The sequence below is a fragment of the Cetorhinus maximus genome, chromosome 10 (assembly GCF_964194155.1).
Source record: "Cetorhinus maximus chromosome 10, sCetMax3.hap1.1, whole genome shotgun sequence".
In the NCBI taxonomy this organism is placed as follows: Eukaryota; Metazoa; Chordata; class Chondrichthyes; order Lamniformes; family Cetorhinidae; genus Cetorhinus; species Cetorhinus maximus.
Window position 1 is genome coordinate 102456748 of NC_135888.1, and position 22620 is coordinate 102479367.

Sequence of the window (22620 nt, forward strand, 5' to 3'; positions counted from 1 at the left end):
AAATATATTTTTCTTTCCCCACCTATTTTAAAATTTACTTCAATCTATTGCTTCATCTCCACCTTTTAGCCCATTTCGATCCCTTCCCCCCACCCCACCCCCACTAGGGCCATCTGCCACTAGCATGTCCTGCTTGCTACCCTTAATGTCCCCATTAGCACATCCTTTAGATAATATCACCACCGTCAACAACCCTTTGTTCTTTTTGTCTATGACACCTTTGGCAGTCTCTTCTTGGCCACCTATCACTGGCCCCCTATCGAGCTCTACCTATCCCACCCCCCCTCTACCAGCTTATATTTAATCTCATTTCTATATTTCTTAGTTCTGATAAAGAGTCATACGGACTCGAAATGTCAACTGTATCCCTCTCCGCAGATGCTGTCAGACCTGCTGAGTTTTTCCAGGTATTTTTGTTTTTGTTCTTGATTTCCAGCATCTGCAGTATTTTGCTTTTACCTTTTGAAAGTCTATGTATCCCACATCAACTGCATTACCCTGATCGATCCTTTAATTACCTCATCAAAAAATCAGTCGAAAAATTAGTTAAGCATGATTTCCTCTTAAATTTGTGCTTGCTTTCCTTAATTTAACATTTGTTCAAGTGACTGTTAATTTTGTCCTGGATTATCATTTCTAAAAGCTTTCCAATCACTGAGGTTAAACTGACTGCGGACAACCTCAGCATTCTATCTGACCTAGAGTTGAGCTTCTGCGTTCTGTCCTCTCCTCCCAAAGACTGCCTACCTCTTCCTTCATAGTAGTACTAATCTCCAATGCTGCCTTGGCCCATATGCTGCTGAAACCCCATTCATGATTTTGTTACTTCCAGATTTGACTTTTCCATGCACTTGGCCAGCTTCCCACCTTCCACCCTCCATAAACATAAGTTCATCCAGAACTCTGCTTCCAGTAGCATGCTCATATCAATTCATCCATCACCTCTGTGCTGACCAGGCTACAGTCGCTCTTGAACCTCACCCATCCTCATCTTTGTAACCTCTTCCACTCCTACAATCCTCCAAGATATCTCTGCTTCTTCGAGTGGCCATGTATACATCCACCATTCCCTTCATTCCACCACTGGCAATGGTGCAATCATTTATGCCCCAAGCTCTGAAGTTCCCTAAACCTTTCTGCTTCTCTACTTCCCTCTCATCCTCCTCAAAGACCTTCCTTAAAACCTCTCTTTGTTTAAGCTTTAAGTCATCTCTCCAAATTTCTCCTTCTTTGGCTTGGTGTTAATATTTGTCCAATTATACTGCGAAATGGCTTGAGATGGTTTCTAATGTTAAACACAATATATTAAGTATTAGTTCATTACATCATTGTAAGTACATCTCACTAGAGTTGATGTCCTCTGACCTAACAGCATCATGGGTGTTCCTAGAACACATGGACTGCAGTGATTCAAGGCGGCAGCACACCACCACCTTCTCAAGGGCAATTAGGGATGGGCAATAAATGCTGGCCTAGCCAGCAATGCCCACATCCCATTAATGAATTAAAACATAATCAATACTTAAGTATAATTTGAATATATAGCTTAACAAATTAGTAAACAGAGTGTAGTGGCAGCAAACAGTCTAAATAAGACAAGAGTCATGTTGCAAGGTCAACAGGATTTTGTACTCCATTGGATAAATATTTTAAATTAGTGCATGGTTCTGTCTGGAGAAATATTTATTTTTATTGTTGACGCAGATTAAATACTCCAACATAGTTTTAAATTGAAGGACAGAAGTATTTTTTCTTGAACTGCATACATTCTGCAAGGACCTTCATGTCTACAATACATTCATAAACTTTATTTAATTAAATAAACAGTTCATGCTTAATGTTTCTAATGCCAGACCAATACTTGTAAACAATCAATAATATATCAGAATAATGACCAACACAGAAAACTGTAATATACCGCAGGTGCCATTATGGAATTCCTGTCAGAAAGAAACTGGCAATAGCTGTCTAATGACGTTCCAGCTCCAATACTATAAAAAGCTATTGTACCATATCTGGCAGTGAAAGTGACTAGACATGATATATAGTTAAAAATTGATTTTTGTTGAAATGTAGAAGACTATAAAAATTACTCAGAACAATATCCTCAGCTCCAATTCAATCTTGAGCACTTTTATAACCTCAACTGCTTTAGCTTCATCAATTGCGAGTGAGAACAAAAGGACAAGAATATAAATCTGCAGATACGTTTAAAGCACAGTAAATAAAACTTATTGAAATCAACTATGAAAACCGTAGGCCAGTTTCAGCAAGAACGTCACAGAAAGTCATTAAAATCGTTTATGCTGTGCTTGGTGCATACTTACAATGAATTGGAAAATTAAACCTGTGTCAAAAAACTTACAAAACTAATTCAGAAAAGTTGGAAGTATTGCGATGGGTTTTATGTTAAACAACAACTGTGGCAGATATGGAATGGCAACATAACGTAGTCACTCCTGCACTACGTCATTATCCAAGTTTTTTCATTCTCCGAAGAGGAATCGTGTGCTTAAAGATATAGTACAGAGAGATTGAGACTTTCCAATCCATTTAGAAAGAAATAAACAGAAGGTTCCCCATCTCTTTTCTCAGGTATTTTCTCCTCCCTTGGGAATGACTCTTTACTGAGGCCTTATTCCACAGATGCCTGGTGTCCTTTAGCAACCATATCCAAATTGCCATTATTCAATTTATGACTGGTGCTGGGCTATTTGATCATAGCAGGGAGGGGACCTCTAGCGTGTTGTCATCTAAAGTTCAGACATGCACATTTTCATCAGTGGTCACTGGCCAGTGATCAAGACAGAGTTCTGGTTTCATTTCCCCTCTGTAACCTGAGGTGTTAGCTGCAAGGGGGTGCGGGGTGGGAGGCTATTTGTATTTGTTAAACTGAGATCAACTAACTTAGCACAGGTAGTGAATCTACAATCTTCCAAGGCAGTTTGGTTTAGTTGCTGACGGGATTCAGGGCTACGGGGGAACATGAAGTATTTTTTTTTTTTACATCCAGCATTCAAAAATTCACAACATAATGTAGTCACACTAGGATTTCAGAAAAGCATAAAGACAAACATGTGAAATTTTCATACTATGTTCCTTTAATCTGTGAAAACCAAACCGCTGTACAGTCGCAGAATTGTTCTTCCAAATTTAGATGTGCCTAAAGAGAGGTTTTAGTTATATACCGCCTACCAGTGCTGCATCGCTGAACCTCATAGCATATTCAAATCTAACTCTTTATACAAACTTCATAGATCCAAAATTAGGAGCTACATTTTATCATCAGATAAAGAATATTGGATTTATTTATGTAAATGTGAGGGAACCACTGTGTTGAACCATGAATTAAAGCCCAGTCTGTTGTACCAATGGATATGTGCTTCCCAGCAAAAATAAAAGCTTAACAGCACATGGACATATTCTACCTATACAATATATTGTGCCAACACAAGGCAGCAACCACCACTGCCACCTCCCTCTTACCCACACCAACTTGCTGTGGTGAACAAATTGAGCCCTTAATCGGCCAAGTGTGTACTACCACTTGTCTGAAAAGAATAGCAGCGCCTTTATGCCACTTATCTAATTGGAACGAGAATACTGACTATTTTGGTCATATTTTCAAAATGAAAAATTTTCAAGGAAAAAAAAATGATTGTTTCCACTTTAATTATGTAAATATTTGCTCTTCCTCACTTCAAAGATATATTTGAATGTCATTTAATTTCTGTAAAAATGTGCTCTTTTTTATCCCACTTATAAACTTGAAAGAACTAAAAAAAAAAGTAGACAGTAATCCCTCAAACAGTTAATTATCACAGCAACAGCCTTTGGCAACCCTCTTTAGGAGATTATTGCTTTGCCAAAATAATTCTTCATTATTTAAACTGAGTTTATTAATAAAGCCAGCATCACTAAAACAAACATTACAGCTTTAAAACTTGTACCTCAGCAACGACCACGCAGATTCTGGCAGTCAGGCCTCATCCAAGATGACAGTAGAGTTAACACCTTCCTAAATTAATTTCCTTTGGATGTGCATTGATTTCACCTTAAGATAATGAGAGAGTTCCCAATATACATTCTTTAATAATATTCACTTTCTCCCTCATTTATATCCTCAATTGCCTGGAAAATTTAAGACTAGTTACAAGTTTCACCTAACTGGAGGTCCATGCCTAAAGCCTCCAGCAACCTGAGTTTTGACTGCAACTCTTCTCCCAAACATGAAATGAATACTTGTCCAACATTAAGCTAAGGGCCAAGGACAAGGAGACTGATAAATCCAAGTGAACACAACAATGTCTTTACAAGTTCCCAAACTACGCTTCTTTATTCACACTCCGCTTCTGCTACCAGATTGTGTGTTATGATATGGTATTTGCCAGGCTGATCAAATCCACAAGGGAAACTTGGCCACGCTATCACAACGATTTTGCAATTTGTATTTATTACAAGGAGGCTTGTGCACTGAAGTCAGAAGTAATGAGTCCACTACCACCTTTAGAGATTTTAAAGATTAAATTAAAACATGCATTAATAAAAGAAGAAAACCTTAAACACACTCAAGATTACAGTTACACAATTATAACAGTTCCCAAAATTTCTACTTAACCAGACTTCCAACTACACACCCGCTTTAAGGCAACAGTCCAAATAGATTCCAAATTTATTAAGTCATCCAGCGATATTACCACAAGCACCCAATGGACAATGGACTTCCAAAGGCTTTTAACACAACGTGGGTTACTGGAACAGCAAAACTTCTTCAGTGTGGCTGGAGGCTATTCCCCAAGTCTGTTTCGCAGAGTCACCTTTCAAGATCTCACACAGCCTTCCATTCTTCTTTAAATATTTTTCTCCCTTTTTGATCTATAAATCCCATTGTTTCAACTTGTCTTTATAAATTACTTTTCCCAGAATGTAAAAATCTTTCATGTTATCATTACAACCAGCACTTTTGGGAAAAATCAATGTAATAACCTTGCTTTATTTATCTTGCCAGTTGTAAACATTTCCATGTCCCTTTGAAAATCAAACATTTCTCCACTAATCTAAAAATACAAATTTCATTCACACCGTCTCTGCTGATACCTCAACCTAGCTTACTCATCCCCATTTCAAATACCTACTTTACACCTCACTACTTTGATAATTTAAACCTTGCAGTCTAACCGTCTCTAATTTAACTAAATTAGACATACACACACTTTAAAGTATCCCACAATGATATTATAAAAATGTTAGTTCCTTGACAATTGCAAATCACCTTCAGCTAACACCCAAGTATAAAAGCCACAAAAATAATATTTTTTTCAAACTATATTCAGTTAAGGAATGTGTATTTTAATGCAGACCAGTAACATTGTCAACTTTTGCATCTGCTGCCTACATTTGAGTCCTTTTTGGACATTAATAAATAGAAACATTGATATTTTAACCACTTATTACGAAAGCTGTTAATTTTATAATCAGCCTTGATAATTATATAGCTCCAACAGTTTAGGTACATAAACAAATCCATTCAATACAAGACAAAATGAGAGTTACTGACAGCACAAAGCATTTGTGACATGTGTCGCGACTAAAACCAGGCATAAAGAGAAAAACATAATAGCAAGGATTTAAAGAATATATCAAAAGAAAGATATACAGTTCAAACCAAGAGATAACCGTTAAAAGTCTAAAGAAGCAAAATTTGATCACTGAAGGTAAAATAAATTTATGCAGGGAGCAAGAGAGAATATCTTTCCTTAAATGGTTAAAGGAATTCATTCCATGGATGTAAAGAGAGAACACTCTGCAGGATCATGGCCCTTAGAATTAGCTAAAAACATCACAAGTTAAAATTTAACTGAAGGAGTATTTTTTTCCCTATACTTAGGCATAAACACATGCAATACAACTGCTTTCCAGAACACTGAATCCTGGCTCAGCTGAACAAACAGCCAATCAGTGCACTGAATATGGTCAGCTCAAACACACTTCCAAACAGTGAAATGAATGTGAATATGCTTGCAATGTTCAAATGTGATAGTGTAGATTGGAACACCAAAGGCAGGAAAAATGGCAGGTGAGGGTACAAGTCGTGTGAACAAGTTTCTTCTCCTCAGGTACTGTTCCCTACAAATCACCATCATTCCCTCAAATTAAAAAAAATGCACCCTCAGCCCCTCTGCCCATGCAAAGTACCACCCCATCTCCAAAGCCTCCCTTTCCTCTACAAAATCCATAAACATAGTCTCATGTCCCATTTCACTCGTCTGAATCTTGCCCTTTGCCACAGCACTGAAACTGGCTCAAATCAAAGTCAAATCTTGGCACATTTGCTCTCTTCAACCACTTGAGTTTCAGACATCGTCAACTACATCATCCTCCTCCAAAACTTCTCCTCCATTGTCCAGCTCAGTGGAACTTCCTCACTTATTTGCACTCTTTCCCTATTCAATCATAGCTAGTACACATGTAGCATTGGCTGCTCTTTCCATCCCTCCACATTACCCTGATATACCTTTGTCCTCCTTATTTACATGCTTCCCACTGGAAAACCAAAACATGGGGTCAGGCTGCACATCCATGTTGACAACGCTCAGTTCTACCTCTTCACCACCTCTTTCAACCCTTCCACTGTCTGTAATCTGATTGCTGGTTTGACATCCAGTTTTCGACAAGATGCAATTTCCTCCAGAGGAAAATTAGCCTCAATAACCATGAAAGGCTAATTTGGAATGTCAAATTTCTCAATTATGTTAAATAATTCACACATTTAAGGTATATAATGTTTAAATATTTCAGCTTCCAACTTAATCCCATGTGTATGTCTCAGTCATTTATTATGTTCTCTGTAAAGTTTTAATTAATACTGAAAAATTCAGTGCATTTCACTTCCTGGTTTGCCGTTTGTGAGAATACTTGAAGAGTGGTGAGAATGTGGAACTCACGACCACAGAGTGGTTGAAGCGAATAGTATAGATGCATTTAAGTGAAAGCTAGACAAGCACATAAGGGAGAAGGAAATAGAGAGTTACGATGATAGATTTAGATGAAGAAAGATGGGAGGAGGCTCAAATGGAGCATAAACTAGTTGGACTGAATGTCCTGTTTAATGCCATATAACCTATGTAATCCTACGTATGTATACAATTGGTTTCTTAACCTTCTTGACAACACCATTGCTACTGGACTCCTGGAGATCCCTTGACTTAGCGTCAGATTCAAACTGACATCAGGAAAGAGGAAACCCACACCATAGAGATTGTTAGATCTTTTTGGGCAGCAAACACTGGTTTGCCATTGACCGTGAAATCAGGGTAATTTTCCCTGTGGCATTAACAATCTGTAAAACGTTTTTTCCTGCAAAATAGGCTCACCATTTCAGGTGAACCGATAACCACTTTGGTGAAACAATACAATTTTAGGAGGAGGAATACTACAAAGTAAATAATGAAGAATTACTAGTACATTGGGAAAAAGAATAGAACCAATGTGTACTATAAAGTTGCTCACCTAATGCTTCATACGCATTTTCACTGTAAAAGTGTTTCTGTCTTTCTCAGTGTGAAAAGGAAAATCTTTAGCCTTAAGCCAAGCAAAAGGAATCCCTGAACAGGAATCATTTTAATTCTAATAGAAGGCAATAACAAAAATAGTCGGTCTTATTGAAACCTCCCAAAGTATACATAAATCAAAAATCGCCAGAATCTCAATCTGTGACTAAAGGCCTGGCATTCCAGTTTCTCTATAACTACAAATTCATGAAGGAATTAAACTGTTGATTTTTAAAAAGGACCAAAATTCCACTGCCAGTGTTGCTTCAGAGCAGGAGTAAGTTTTTTTTTATTTAAGAAAAGCAGACACACAGGCTCGCTCAGTACTGGGACTGCTAGTTTAGCCGAATTCTGAACGGATCCATTCTCAGGAAATCAGCTGATCTGCAGAGTCCAATGTTGTGTGTGTTTGTGCACCCACTTGAAACACTTTGTAGCAGTTGAGCATTAAATTCGTGTTAACAGTACTCCTCCTCCTCCCAATTCCCCCCCCCCCCCCCACCCCACCAACACAAACCCCACTCATCAATTAGTTCCTGGGTCTGGTGTTAAATTAGAGCTAGCTGCCAGCCTCTGGATACAGCAACATTGAGCCCTTGACAAATAGCGTAGAGGTTTGAGGTGAGGGTTGAGCAAAGCAAGAGTTCAGAGTTGTGAAATGTTTTTAATTATTAATGTCCTTTGAGTTTGATTCCATGGCAGTCAATGGCAGCATTGGTGCAGACAGCAAAGGAACTGATCAATATTACTCTAGATATAAACTCGCCAAATCCCCACTCCAACCTAGTCTGCCTTTATTGGCATTGGCCCAGAGGTTTTCTTGTCAAGTCAACACACGTTTACCAGTCACTAACAAGATGGCTAGGAAATATTTTAAACAGTGCAATCATATAATTACTATTAGTTAATTAGTTTACTTAAAAGCATAGTTTACGTCTGAATTATGGTTTCAGTGCTAATACTCCAATACAGATTTTCCAAAGGTTAAATGAAACATCACTGATTTTCAGCTCTGCCAAAGCTGATCTCTCACTGGCAGCAATGCTTTTCCTTGCTCGACATCCAGCAATGTACTTCAATTCAAATGCTCAAATAACCATCAACATTTACATTTAATAGGATAAACTGCAAACTGGGAAGATGTCTTCCCTTCTCTAACTGCAGATAGCACTCTGTTACAAATATTAAACTCAAGCAGATTACTATTAAATAATATCCATTATATCCTGGTATTTCTTCAGTTGAAATTAGAAATATTAAAACTGCAACTTTTGATGCTATATTTTGGAAAATTAAACTTTGTATCCCCACATCAGGCTTTGCTTTAGAAGTAGTGGTAAGAAGCCCGGATTCTGGCTCAACTTCAGAACCTATGTTAGCAAAATAAATCAAACTAAATAACTGTGGACAGGAATGAAGTAAACAAACTCATCAAGTTTCTCAGCAAATTTTGACCCAGGGTTGTTGTATCTCTTCTGTTTGAACCACCCACACCAAACCCAAGCCTGTAAAGATGCCTCTCAACTCAAGTCAACAGAGAAGTTTGTTACCAGTCAGTGGGCTCAGCTGTTCCTATAATACTGTTCTGTGGAAATTTTGAAGTCTTTTCCTTTAGGTCAAATACTTCATTTTTATCTTTGGCAGGGCAATATTTTTGGATTAGTGCAATTAATACATTCAAGATCACACTAAACACAGGTTTTGATGTAATATAAATTAAATACAAAAAACTATAAAATTTCAAGAATTTCTTAATTTTCTAAAATCATATATAAAAATCCACCAACACACACACTAGTTGATCCTTCATTTCATTGCACATGAGGATTGGACAAAGTGGAGTCTTCCGGTGTAAAGGTGTTAGCCTACAAGGGTAATTGGACTGAGAAATGCAGACGTAATTCAGTTACAATTTTAATATCAAACATTCTGTCATTCTTTAGGGCAAGTTGGAAAATAGAATAAAGTTGGTTGTGCACAATAAATTCTCTTCATGAAAAATTGAGGCACTATACAGGTGTAATTACAGTGCAACAAATTTACAGATTAGTCCCATTATAAAAATGTAGATAAAGGAATAAGAAAGAAAAAGAACTTTAATTTATGAGTGCAGGATGTCCCAAAGCACTTCATAACCAATGAAGAGCTGCTTTTTATTTCTGCCACCAAATATGCCTTGCTCTCACAATGACCAGTTCTGGTAACACAAAAACATGTCTGGCTGTAGGTCTAAAAGCAAAAATGGTGCTTACCTATTGAACTTGGCTGGTAAAGCACCTCTCCCAGAGCAAATGTTCCCCATTCTGTTTTCGGCCAGATTTGCATTGGGATGCTGGCACACTTCCCAGGCTTGAGCTACTGTTGTAAAAGGCGGAACAAAGCCAAAGATGGGTTTCTGATCGCTGCTGGCTTGCACCGGTTCTGTGCTGAACAGATAAATGGGCTCCTTGCCTGCACCATGGGCTCCAACTGCCCCATTGGCAGCTCTGCAGTAACCCCTGCTGGCTTGCTCCTGTTTGATGACTCCAGGAGTGACCAATTCGATGTAGCTCTCCTGTTCTTGTTTTACCTCCATGGGGGCAGTGGTTGCAGCTGGCATAGGGGCCCAAATATTCTGCTTGCTCTCAGTAGGGTTACTTTCTGGAGTTGACCAGGGAGCAGTATACTCTTCAACTGGCTGCAGAAGAACTAGGCTGTCCTTGAGCATGGCAGGCTCAGAGGACAGAGGTGACAACAAACCCGACTCGTCATCTCCACAGAAAGTGGTCAGGCTCCAGGGACTGCCTTGCTGCTTTTCCTCCCTCAGAGAAGGGAAGAACTCGAGATCAGGCAAAAAATCCACTGAGCCGCCATCCTCGAGGACCCCCAGGAGATCATCCTCACAGCCACTTGGGTACAGTCCAACATCTGGGTCACTCTTTACTCTATTCCCTGCATCCTGCAACTCATTCAGGGCAGCGAGGCTCTGCTCCAACTCAGACAGGTCACTGGCTGCATGGGAAAGGTGTTCCGGTTGGCCACTAGCTCCATTTGTGATCCCAACTCCATCCAACTTGTTACTATTGTTGCTGTCATGTGGTTGGAACTGCATTATGGACCCAGGCTTTGTTGTCACCATCTCCCCACCTTCTGTTACTCCTTCACAGTCTCTCAGATTGCCGCTCCCTTCGCTTAACCCAGCAACCACATTCCAGATTTGTTTTCCTGGTTTCATGTTCTCATCCTCTGCCAAATTTGCCATCACTGAGCTGGGCACTCACAGCACAACCTGCAACAAAGAAAATGACATTTCAGCCAGAATGCTTAACATCACAAAATAAACCTGAGAAATGAAATGAGCATAAGCAATCAGCATTTTGCAAGAGATTTCAAGTTTCTCCAGTCTGTTTCAAACATGCACGCCTATCTCTGACTTAAATCCAATTTCCCATTAATCACTATGCAGCCTGAAACTCAATAACACGATTCCATTCTATCTGCTTTAACCTCTTGACTTTTTAGGCACAGAATTGAATCTCCCCTGCCACAGGTGTGAAATTGCCTTAATCAAGCAATATTCTCTGCAAATGTGATTGTAATGTATTTTCCCTCCTTGACCCCTCTGCAGCCCCTGCACGGTTACCTCTAGAATCCCCCAAGATTCTATCCCTGGGAGCCTGTGCTTCCTCATTTACATGCTGTCCATCAGCGATATCACCCAAAGCCATGGAGCCAACTCTCACATGTATGTCGGCCACATTTAAACAATTAAAACCTTTAAACGTGTATTTCTTACTGCAATATTGGAGAATTGAAATCCAAGTGCAATATAACCAAGATCTAATTTACATAATAAATTATTGAACACCTCTTCCCAACTATGTTTTCCATCTTGTGAACAGCTTGGTCTATCCATACAGCATGGAGAACGCAGTGCATCTCAGCACACAACAGAAAGAAATCTGACTAGATTCATTTTTAATCATATAATTAGGTTTCAAACCGCTTTTAAATCCCCAATCAAAGCAAAGTGTTGGTAGAATACTGGACTGACCCAGCAATGATATTAATGAACAACCTGGATGAAGACCTTCAAGTCCAAATTGCTTTGGATATCTGCTCAACGCTAAGTTTTTACTATTGAACTTACACGTCACTGTCAGTCACCTGCAGTAGGAAACAATACTGAGGTTAATTTAGGCTATAATGTTTCTTAATTCTCTGGGATGTTCAATGCCTCAGTTACATTGTGTACACTATGCTTGCTTTTCTATGCTATCCTACTATTCCATATCTTGCAGATAGTCTACAGCCAGGTATAGGGACTAATACATTTACCTATAGATATTGCAATTTTTTTTTCCATCATCTATTGGTGTCCTCCAACTTTAAAAAAAGTCCCCTATGCTCCCATTCTATCTGTGATTATATTTCTATGTACCACTTACATTTGCATTTCCTAACAAGACACTTTTGTCTAGCTCTTTTTGCTTTAATAGGCAACTGGGACCATAACCAAACAAATGAGAATAAAACATTACTGAAAAGAAACTAGTTCTCTAGAGAAACATACTGCATTTTTAATGAATTTTAAAAACAAACCTACAATGGATTCAGAAAAAGAGAGCACAGCTATAAACAGTGAGAAAACCCCATAACTTCATAGCCACTGTTAAAAATAACAAAATATTGAAATGATAAAACTCTAAAATGAACAGAACAGGAAACCTCGATATTTGAAAGTAGATACCCTATCGAGGAGGGCTTCCAGCTCAGGTATTCACTTTCTGCTAATAGTTTAAGGAGACGTGCAAACTCTATCCCCACATCTCATTCAAATCGCGTATTGTACATATTTTGCCTGTAGACTCAGTCCTTGAATTGAACTTTGATAACAAAGAAATTTACTGAGTGATTTTCTCAGCCAACGTTCAGGAAACGCTGCCTACAGCACAAGGACGATTTCAAAGTTTGACAGAAGACTCTCTGTGGCTCAAATGCTACCAGCAGCTCTGTTCCTGGCACCTGTAGCACTAACAATCATGCACACATTAAATGACAAAACTAGGCGGCGGGGTGGGTGAAATCACAGACACTGCCAAAGTAAGGCACAATCCAAAACAGAAATAAAAATACCTGGAAAAACTCAGCAGGTCTGGCAGCATCCACGGAGAGGAACACAGTTAACGTTTCGAGTCCGAATGACCCTTCAACAGAACTAGGGAAGGGTCATTCAGACTCGAAACGTTAACTGTGCTCCTCTCCGTGGATGCTGCCAGACCTGCTGAGTTTTTCCAGGTATTTTTGTTTTGGATTTCCAGCAGCTGGAGTTTTTTTTTGTTTTTAAGGCGCAATCCAAAATTGCCTCAGGGGGAAAAAAAACTGAACTCACTCCAGCTGATCTGTCAAACGGTATGGGCTGGTTAGCTCAGCAACTGTCTGTCTGTCTCTCGCTATAAACTTTATCATTGTTCTATGAATTGGTATCCAGCTTATTTCACCAGCTTGTGAAACATTTGCCTACACTCCTCTCGGTGTCAGGTTTTGATCCACAGTCTTTGGATGCACTGGCAAGTTGAGGGGCCGTCACTGAGGGACCCTCCCTACCCCCTCGAATTGGGTCGAGGCTCAAGAGGCAGACTCCAGGAACAGATCGGTGTGAAACTTTCAGCAGCTTGTATTTCTAAACCACCTCTTGCCCCGCCCCTCCGGCTGGGCCGGGGCCGGGGCCGGGGCCGCAGCCTGGGCCGCTCCCCCACCTCGATCGCAGCCTCCGAGCCCAGTGACAGCCAAGACCTGCCGCGCCCGACGAAGTTGCACCCACTCTGCTGGCTGCTTCCCCCTCCCCACCTCATGACGCCGCAGCGATCTTCAGTCAGTCTCCGCGCCGCTCGCCTTTCCTTCCCGATCTTAAAATGACCCCCCGTCAGCTGCCGCTCGGCCGGAGAGACGGATGGACGAGCCTCCGCAGTGCGGCCACGTAACTAACGCCACCGTGCGCACTCCCGCCGTGCCGCGCACTCCCGCCGTGCCGCGCGCACCACAACCCCCCCCTCTCCCCTATCCGCGCAGCCAATCATTAAGCACGTCCCGATGCGGAACCACCGGCCTCGGTGACGTCAGCACGTAAGCGGCCCTGACTTAAAGCTGATTTCCCCACCAAAACAAAACACGAACACGTCAAGATGTTAGATATTTAATTTTAAAAACGCATGCGTTCCAAGAGCTGACTTTCATACGGAATTAGTAAAATAATTGAGATAGCAACAGATTAGAGTTGGACACTCCAAAATACTGACATGTCAAACTTTGTCCTGGAGCAACACCACTTTAAGACATGTATCCATGTAACTGCCCAGGATTTTTATTAAATACATTCGTAATGTCCCAATTTTCACCGTCTCCGCTCTTACCTTATCCCCCCGCCCATTTACTGTAGTTCCCCATGCTTATTTGTTGTAAGTTTTTTGCTCGATCACTATGTCAGCGAGTTGGGGGGACGGTGGTGGGTGGGGGGGGGGGGGTGGAAATGGGTGTTTGCGAGACGTGTACGCCCAGGATCCAAAGGTTTTAAAGATAAAGATCGAGTCTCGAGTCGCCGAAAGGGAGGCGGGAAAGAAAACGAGAAAAGGAGAGAGAAAAAAAAACACTTCCGTTCTCTGTTTGTAACAATCAAAATAAATAATCCTTGTCAATAACTCAATCTGAGTTGAGGCCTCCACGCCCCGTCGCGTAAAATAGATCCGACCCCCTTCTGGAGGAAATGGCAATACACACACACACATACATACATATATATATGTGTATGTATATACATATATATATACAATAATCATTTATTAAGAAATATGACCCCAAGCGGGTGTGCAACAGTTTAGTGTCGGGTCAGCTGTCACGCAGCCGCCGTTTTGATTTACTTCGCATCGTTTCGCGCGATACTGATTTGCAACTTACGTCCACAAACATTCGGTGCTGCTGCTGCACTTATAAAATCCTCAGTGAGAGAAAAAAAGGAGCTGCGTCTGAGAATTAATCCCCTTCGACAGGATCCTGAAACCCCTTTGAGCAGCAGCAAGGCAGGCAAGCAGGCGCTGACTGAAGTTGTGCGGAGAGCTCTCTCTCTCTCTCTCTCTGTGTGTGTGCACTCAGCAGCCCTGGACTGTAGGTGGAGCAATCAGGCAAATTTGCTGCAAATCATTTTGTAACTCCCCCTGCAAAATGTCACTTTGCACTCCATGAAAATATATATTTACTTTCTGCCCGTTGGCACTGTTGAATTTCCCCCCCCCCCCCCCACATTCAGAACCTTCAACACGACATTCGCGCGTCTTTTTTTTCAGGTTGCTGATTAAGTGAACATCACTGTAACTAGTTCATCGCAACGTAAAAGTGAATTGCATCAGAAAATGTGCCAATTCCCTTACCTGTCTGCTAGCTCCATGTTCCAGTTTCTCTTCTGTCGATCTTCTGTTCTGCCTCAGTCGCCTTCTCGCGCCTTTTCTTTTGGGTAACTAAATATGGCATGTTATAGTGAAGAAAGGGAGGCACCGATTGTTACAAGCAGCATTTGGGGTGGTGGTTGTGGGGGAATTGTGGTCTTCGGTGCCTCTCTTTCCAACTTAATTTCCCTTTCTAACTATTCAGCCACTCACCCTACCTCTTTCCCTTTCCTACTACGTGTTGGACTCCTATGTCCCCTTACTGCACTTGTCAGTCATTTCAGCCTAAACCTCAATCCTCTCCATCCAGTCACTTCAAGAGTCAGTGGCTAGAGGCCCCAACCTCAACAAGTTCCCCTCTTTCCCTATCCCTTCTATTTTGACTTCCTATCTTTTTCCTCAAAGAAACTTTGTTTTCTTTCAAATATCAATTTAAAAATAAAACGAGAATGGATAAAGAAACTTACTTATTTGTGCAATTATCTCTTAGAACTACATAAGAAATGGAAAATGAAAGCTGACCATTTGCCTTAATTAGTCTGTGTGTATTTTCCACGTGAGCAATAGACCTCATCACATGTGCCTATCCTGTTCCAATATTCTTTTAATCACTTATCACCTATTCTTAAATATTAACATGATTTCTGCTTCAGTCAGTAATATGGGTGTTGAATTTCATAGCGTCCCAGTCCTCTGTGTATAACAGTTTTTCCTTCTGTCCTATAGCTCTTAGATTGGTCAACCACTGGAAACAGTCTATTTAACCTCTTTATCAAATTTATCACCTCTATCAAATCATGCCCTTGATCTTTTCTGCTCTAACAAAAACAGCTCCAGTTTTTCAAAATTTTCTTTGTATTTTGTTACAACTGGGATGGGAGGAGCGGACATATGATCTAGCCCCACTACTCTGCAGGCCTTACGGTTAATTTAAAAGTTTTATTTTCTCGCCAAAACAGCCAATCGTCTATTTACCCTACTGGTGCCCAGAATAAAAGCGCCTTCAACCAGGCTTCTTTCAATAAACTCAGAACGACCGTTAATTATAAAACTAAACTCAGAACGTTCGTTTATTATAAAACTAAACTTTTTAGTTAGTTGCAAATACTGATTAACGTGCAATTGTAATTGGGAAGCATAACTATCTATCTCTTCCTAAAGAATTCCCCCAGCACACACACAGACAAAGGACATAGAACTAAGAGTCTCTCTGCAGAGAGGGGCTTTAGAGGATGGGTGTTGTCAAATAAAGGATAAAGTTCACAGAGTCTCGCACTGTTGACCTGGAGTTCCCTCGTGTGAAGTTGGGCCGCTGGTCCCAGTGGATGTCTGGAAGTTCTCACCAACTGGTCTCAGCTTTGCAATCCAAATGCTGACCAATTACACTCAGATGAGGGTTCTTTGGCCTCAGATTGATAGCCACACACAATTGCAGGCAAGGTAGAGAGAGAGAGAAGGAGAGGGAGGGCCAGTTAGGCTAGTCTTCCTTCCTCAGCTTGTTCCCCAACAAGACTGCCTTCAAAACCAGCACGTTCACACTTAAGTTTCTTTCTCTCTCCCATTTGATTTCCAACAAGTTACCAGCCTCTGCCTTTTCAGTTTTTTCCCCTCAATTAAAGCAATTGCTGTTCAAAACAAATAACCAGATCTTCCTCAAGTACCATAAAGGTCAAGGGATTTCTTGGAAGAGGCCTGTTTGTTGACAATTCCAAGGTGAACTTACAACCTTTTTAAAAAAAAATCCAAGGTTAGCATCCAGATGCCCAAATCATTACTTGTCCTTCCATTTTGTAAAAGATAAGTTCAGCCTTGCGAGATATGATTCCAACAATTTCCTCCTCCCAGGTAGCATGATAGTGAATCTGTACTGCTGTCAGCTGTGACTCAGTAGGTAGCACATTCAACTCCGAGTCAACCGTTTATGAGTTTCAGTCCTGCTCCAAAGACTTGACCACAAAATGTGACATTCCAATGCAATGATGGAGACAGGTGCACAGCTGGAGGTGCCATTTTACAGATTATATGTTAAACTGAGGCCTTCTGCACTTGGAGGTGGGTGTAAAATATTATATTCTATTTCACAGAAGATCAATTCTTCATGGTGTCCTATCCAGTATTGAGTTATCAACAGCATCACAGAAATAGATTATCTGGCCACAACCACATGGCTGTATGTGGGACATCGTGTGTGCAAAATTACCTGTTTCTTAAAAAAAATTGTTTTTTGAGATTCTCACGTCATACTTCCCTTATCTCATTTTAATATCTTTCCATCTTTACCCATATCCTCTCTTTTTAAATTATATCTACAGGTCCCCTGTGTCCAGTTTATTATTTTTTTCAATCTTAACTTGATTTTAACCTCTATTTATCCATAGAATTCTGAAACATGAAGTAGTCTCCTTTATTACAGTATATATTTGTTCTGTAACTTTGTAATCTCCCTTTTGTTGATCTATAGTTTCTCTTTCTAAATATTCTGGTCACTACATCCAGGTTGCTGAACCACATTTTACTCATCCACCTGTTTACACACATTTGATTTTTGGATTTTCTTCTTTTGTTTAAACTGTTATTTTGAACATTAAAAAAAAAATCAGTTGCTTTTAAGAACCAGATTATAGGCATTAGGGGGGTGAAATGGAGAGACAAGCAATTGAGGCTCATTAGGACATAGCTTTGATCAGACACTGGGATTTCAGCGGTATCCATGACTATCTGCAGTGTGACTGAAGGAAAGTTCTAACAGAATTTTCATAGGTTGGGATGTAACACAAAGCTTACCTATCCCATCCACCCTGAATCTGCCACAAATATTTCCTCAACCAAGGATCCCCACCCTCCCCACTCCCCACCCCACCCCCCCGCACTTTGATAGGGCCCTCAACTATGACCAGTCTACTGCTCTTCTACTCTCACCCCTTCCCCTCCCTGTCAGAACCACAACAGGGTTCCCCTTGTCCCCCCTTTCCACCCCACCAGCTTCCACATTCAAAGGATCATTCTCTGCCATTTCTGCCACCTCCACATCATGCCACTAACAAACACATCTTCCTCTCCCCTCCTCTGTCAGCAATTCAAAGGGATTGTTCCTTCTGTGACACCCTGGCCCGCTCCTCAGACACCCCCAATACCTTGACCCTTCCCATCACATCTTCCCATGCAGTCACAGGGGATGTAACACCTGCCCTTTTACCTCCTCTCTCCACACTGTCCAAGCCCCAAACATTCCTTTAAGGTGAAGCGATGATTTACTTGTACTTCTTTCAATTCAGTATTCTGTATTCACTGCTCACAATGCAGTCTCCTCTAACTTGGGGAGAGAAAATGCAGACTGGGTAACTGCCTTGCAGAACACCTCCACTCAGTCCATGAGCTTCCAGTTGCTTGCAATTTTAATTCACCACTTTGCTCTCATGCTCACATTTCTGTCCTCAACAAGCGGCAGTGTTCCAGTGAAGCTCAATGCAAGCTGGAGGAATAGCACCTCATCATCCGATTAGGAACTTTGCAGCCTTCTGGACTCAACATTGAGTTCAACAATTTCACACCATGAACTCTGTCCCCCGTTTTCATCCTGTTTTTATGTCATGTGCCAGCTTGAATCTTGTTTTTCATGTTTTTGATTTCAGGCAGAGCTGTTCATTATTCTGGCATTTACACTCACTCTGGGCAATTGGTTTTGTGTCTTTACCACAACCATTGTCTTTTGTTCCATGACGTCTTTGTCATTTAGTCTCTCAGGCCCTCTACCCTATCTCAAATCTTTCTTCCACACCATTCCCCCTTTCAATGGTATAAAACCCATAAAATTTCTACCCTCCTTCAGTTCTAAAGAGTCATATTTGACTCAAAACATTAACTCTGTTTCTCCCTCCACAGATGCTGTCAGATCTGTTGAGTATTTCCTGCACTTTCTGTTTTATTACAAATTGGGTGAAATTTGGGAGGAAATTCTTAGTATGTTCATCACATAGTATTTGTTCGTCACATTTCAAGTGTAATACTACAAATTGCTGCTTCATATTTTATAGAGAAATAATGGAGTTATTTGGAATATAAAAAATCACCTGATTAAAACTATTTACTTAATAGATGATCCAGAATGTCCAATGACCTTTACAAAAATGTTTGAGTCTGACCTTAATTTTGTGGAACAATTATACTCTGGCCTCATCCAGTGTTTACTTAACAACATTTAAATTTTGTGGCCTTAATGCGCCACTGAATCCTGTACTTTCTACTTATAATTGCTTACTCTCCTCCAGTGTTCAGGAGTGGAAAATGGACAGGAGTTCCATTTTATTGCATCTATGCCCACTTTGTACCACACCATAGCTCCATGAGATTTAGGACAATGAAAAAATCATCCAATTATTAATTTGGGGGACAGGGATAGTCTGCACATTATTTTCTGACAGTCTGATGTGTAGGACAATAGATGTAAATTGTGCTTATATGAAAGGGTTAAGGAAGTTACAGAAAGAACAGCATAATGATAAGGGAAATATGATTCAGCAATTTCCTAAATGCTTTTTCATTTTATTCATTTTCCCACTGGCCTTTAGGTTTTTATGAGTCTTTGTGCCAATGTAAACATTTTTGTCCCTAGTGCCTTACAGTAATCAATGAAATTCCACAGGGTTTGTGCCTTCTCCGCTTGCCTGGATGAGTGCAGCTCCAACAATACTCAAAAAGCTTGACACCATCCAGGACAAAGTAGCCTGCATAATTGGCACCCATGCATCACCTTCAATATCCAATCCCTCCACCACCAGTGCACAGTGGCAGCAATGTGTACCATCTACAAGATGCACTGCAACAACTCACCAATTCTCCTTCGACAGCACCTTTCAAACCTGCAACATCTGACACCTAGAAGGACAAGGGCAGCAGATGAATGGCAACATCACCACATACAAATGTCCCTCCAAGTCACACACCATCCTGACGTGAAACTATATCGCCGTTCCTTCACTTTCGCTGGGTCATAACCCAGGAACTCCTTTACTAACAACACTGTGGGTGTATCTACACACATGGACTGCAGCAGTTCAAGAAGGCAGCTCATCAGCACGTCCTCAAGGGCAATTAGGCATGGCCTATAAATGCTGGCCTAGCCAGTGATGCCCACATCCTGTGACAGAATCAAAAAATCATTGAGATCATGAATGGCAGTTCTCATAGAAGTGAAGATTATGTTTCAGGGAACTGACATAGTTATTTCTGGAAAAACAACGTTTTGGTCAGTTTTCTTGTGAAGTAGGAGCACCATTTGAGCAGACACCTCAACTTTGATACGTTGTCCCCATGTTGACACCAGGGGTCTTTACATCAACTCTACCGTCCTCATGAAGAGAAAGTAGATTTCACCCAGTTAAGGTTCAAGTAGTACCTGAGCACAAAAATATCATCACGCATATCAATGACTGTTATCCGATGAACATCCAGAAATATTTTAATTACCCAGCACCATTTGAAGGAGAAGAAAAACTGAATGGATGACCTGTACAAGTATTGGTATATCCGCTACATCCATGGCTGCTGATTCCACTGAGAAATTCCCTAACTGCATCTTAGCCAGGAAACATCAGCATCCATTTGCTATTCTTCAGCTGCTACCTCCACCTCCAAGAAAAGTCTCTCAAGACAGCACCTCCGACAGTGCAGCACTCCCTCAGTACTGCAGCATCGTGTCAGTTGAGATTATGTGGTCAAGTCTCTGTAGTGGAACTTGTACCCACAATCTTCTCACTCAGTGGTGAATATGCTACCAACTGAGCTACAGCTAAATGAACAATACTGATCCATCATGGGAAATTAGGCATATTGCACATGTTCAGAATGCATAGTTCTGAATGCATAATCTAAAGACAAACTCACAGAGTCACAGTTCTGAGCAAAAATTTCAAAACAAAAAGATTTTGGGAGATGTTGAGACATTCAGGTAAAAACTGTAAGGACTGTATTCAAAGACACAATGGATAAAATTAATCATACTATTAGAAAATGCATCATTCTTTGATGTTTTAATCTTTTTAAAGCCTATGCTAGAAATTTCAGTTGTGGAAGGAAACAAAATGAAAAGCATTTCCGGAAAGCATTTTGGGAAAATTGTGGGAACTCGATGGCCAGATTGTACAACCACCGGGGACGTACTCTCTTAAAAACTATTGTATAGTTTGTGGCACCTGAAACATTGAAAAGACTCATATCACCTTTTACTGAATAATAGTTCCTTAGCTACATATAATGAGATTCAAATGAGGTGCACACCCCAAGAGCTGGATTTAATATATAATAGACAGGTATTATCTATTGGGTGGGAGAGTGGGGTGGAACGGTTGGAGTTGGGAGACCATGTGATAAAACCTCCAAGATTAGATCCAAATAGAGTTACTCTTTACACAGGATTGAGTTCCTTCCTCTGCAACACTCTTCTAGAACTGGCCCAATATGGAATGGAGCTCATCGCTTTATTAAAATAAGATTGATCCCAAAAATTCCTGTGGGCATCTCTCATCCAATCATGCAGATGTCAGTCCCACTGCCTATTAACTGTGTATTAATTGTGTTGATTTGTGTGCTAGTGATGGGCATTAACTGGGGTTTCACTTGAGCACATATGAAAAGACTTCTATTGGAACTGTGTGTGATTGAATTAGGAGGTATATGCTTGTAATATTTAACTCTGTAAATAAATATAAGGCTAGTAAAGATTGATTCTAGTACTATCCTTCATCAGCTGACTTTCTAAAAAAAATAACATGGTCCCCTCTCACAGTGGTTCGGCACCCTGATCCAAAAAGTGGGGCTGTTGTTTTCACATGAGATAGTGTAAAGAACCAAAGACCCTAGGGAAGAGGTTCGGACTGAAGGTGTAAAGATTATGGATGAAGACCTGGGCTGGAATTTTCCAGCCCCTCAAGCTGGTGGGATCATCTGGTCCCGCCAATGTGAATGGGGATTTCATTGGCTCGTCAGCTCCGTTGTGAGGGAACCCGCCTTGGGAGAGCTGGAAATTTCTGGACATGGAGAAAGTGAATAGTTCAAGTACCTGCGTCAGTGGTGGCAGAAGATGGAAGCATGGGAATGGAAATTAAGCAATGGATTAGCTCTGATTGGAGCAATTGGGAAAAGTGCAATGGAGTGTAATGTGACAGAAGAGTACTGCTAAAATTGAAAGGAAGAATCTAGAAAACAAGATTTACAAGAATGGCCTTATTATATAGTGCGGAAATTTGGGCAACATCAAGAAGAGAGGAATAACGTTGAGATACAAATAAGACTTGGGTGCTGTGATGGACGTGTGGAGTGACAAGAAAGGACAAGATCAGGACCCAGTACATCAAGGGGCCAGTGAAGATTGTGGGAGCATCGAAGAAAGTAGCTGAGAAGAGATTGAAATGTTATGGTCATCTATTGTAAAGAGAGAGGACATGTAGTGACTGGTGAATGATAGAGATGGGTCTGCCAGGATTTAAATGCAATGAGATTGAGAAGAATGGGTGACTGATAGGAAGACGGAGAAGGGTGATCAGCCAGCAGTGCGGCGACCCCAAGTAAAATGGGAGAAGTTGAAAGAAGACGAAGGTGTGATGAACAAACATGATGCAAGATTTAGAAGTATGTTTGACAGCAAATGCAAGATT

The 22620-nt window shown here is 40.6% G+C and overlaps 1 protein-coding gene across 2 annotated transcripts in view; it reads right to left on the reverse strand.

Annotated features, from left to right (window-relative positions):
• The window catches only part of LOC144685897 (glucocorticoid receptor-like), a 141964-nt gene extending 127296 nt beyond the window's left edge, over window positions 1-14668 (reverse strand). The window contains exons 1-2 of one of the 2 annotated variants that reach the window (XM_078550909.1): window positions 14484-14668; window positions 9803-10818 (exon numbers count right to left, since the gene is read on the reverse strand). In XM_078550909.1, the coding sequence (XP_078407035.1) occupies window positions 9803-10791 (989 nt within the window). In that variant the 5' untranslated portion in view covers window positions 10792-10818; window positions 14484-14668. Of the gene's footprint in view, window positions 1-9802; window positions 10819-13379; window positions 13542-14483 lie in introns of those variants that run through there. The other variant, XM_078550908.1, reaches the window with a different exon arrangement.
• Between the last annotated feature and the right edge of the window lie 7952 nt (window positions 14669-22620).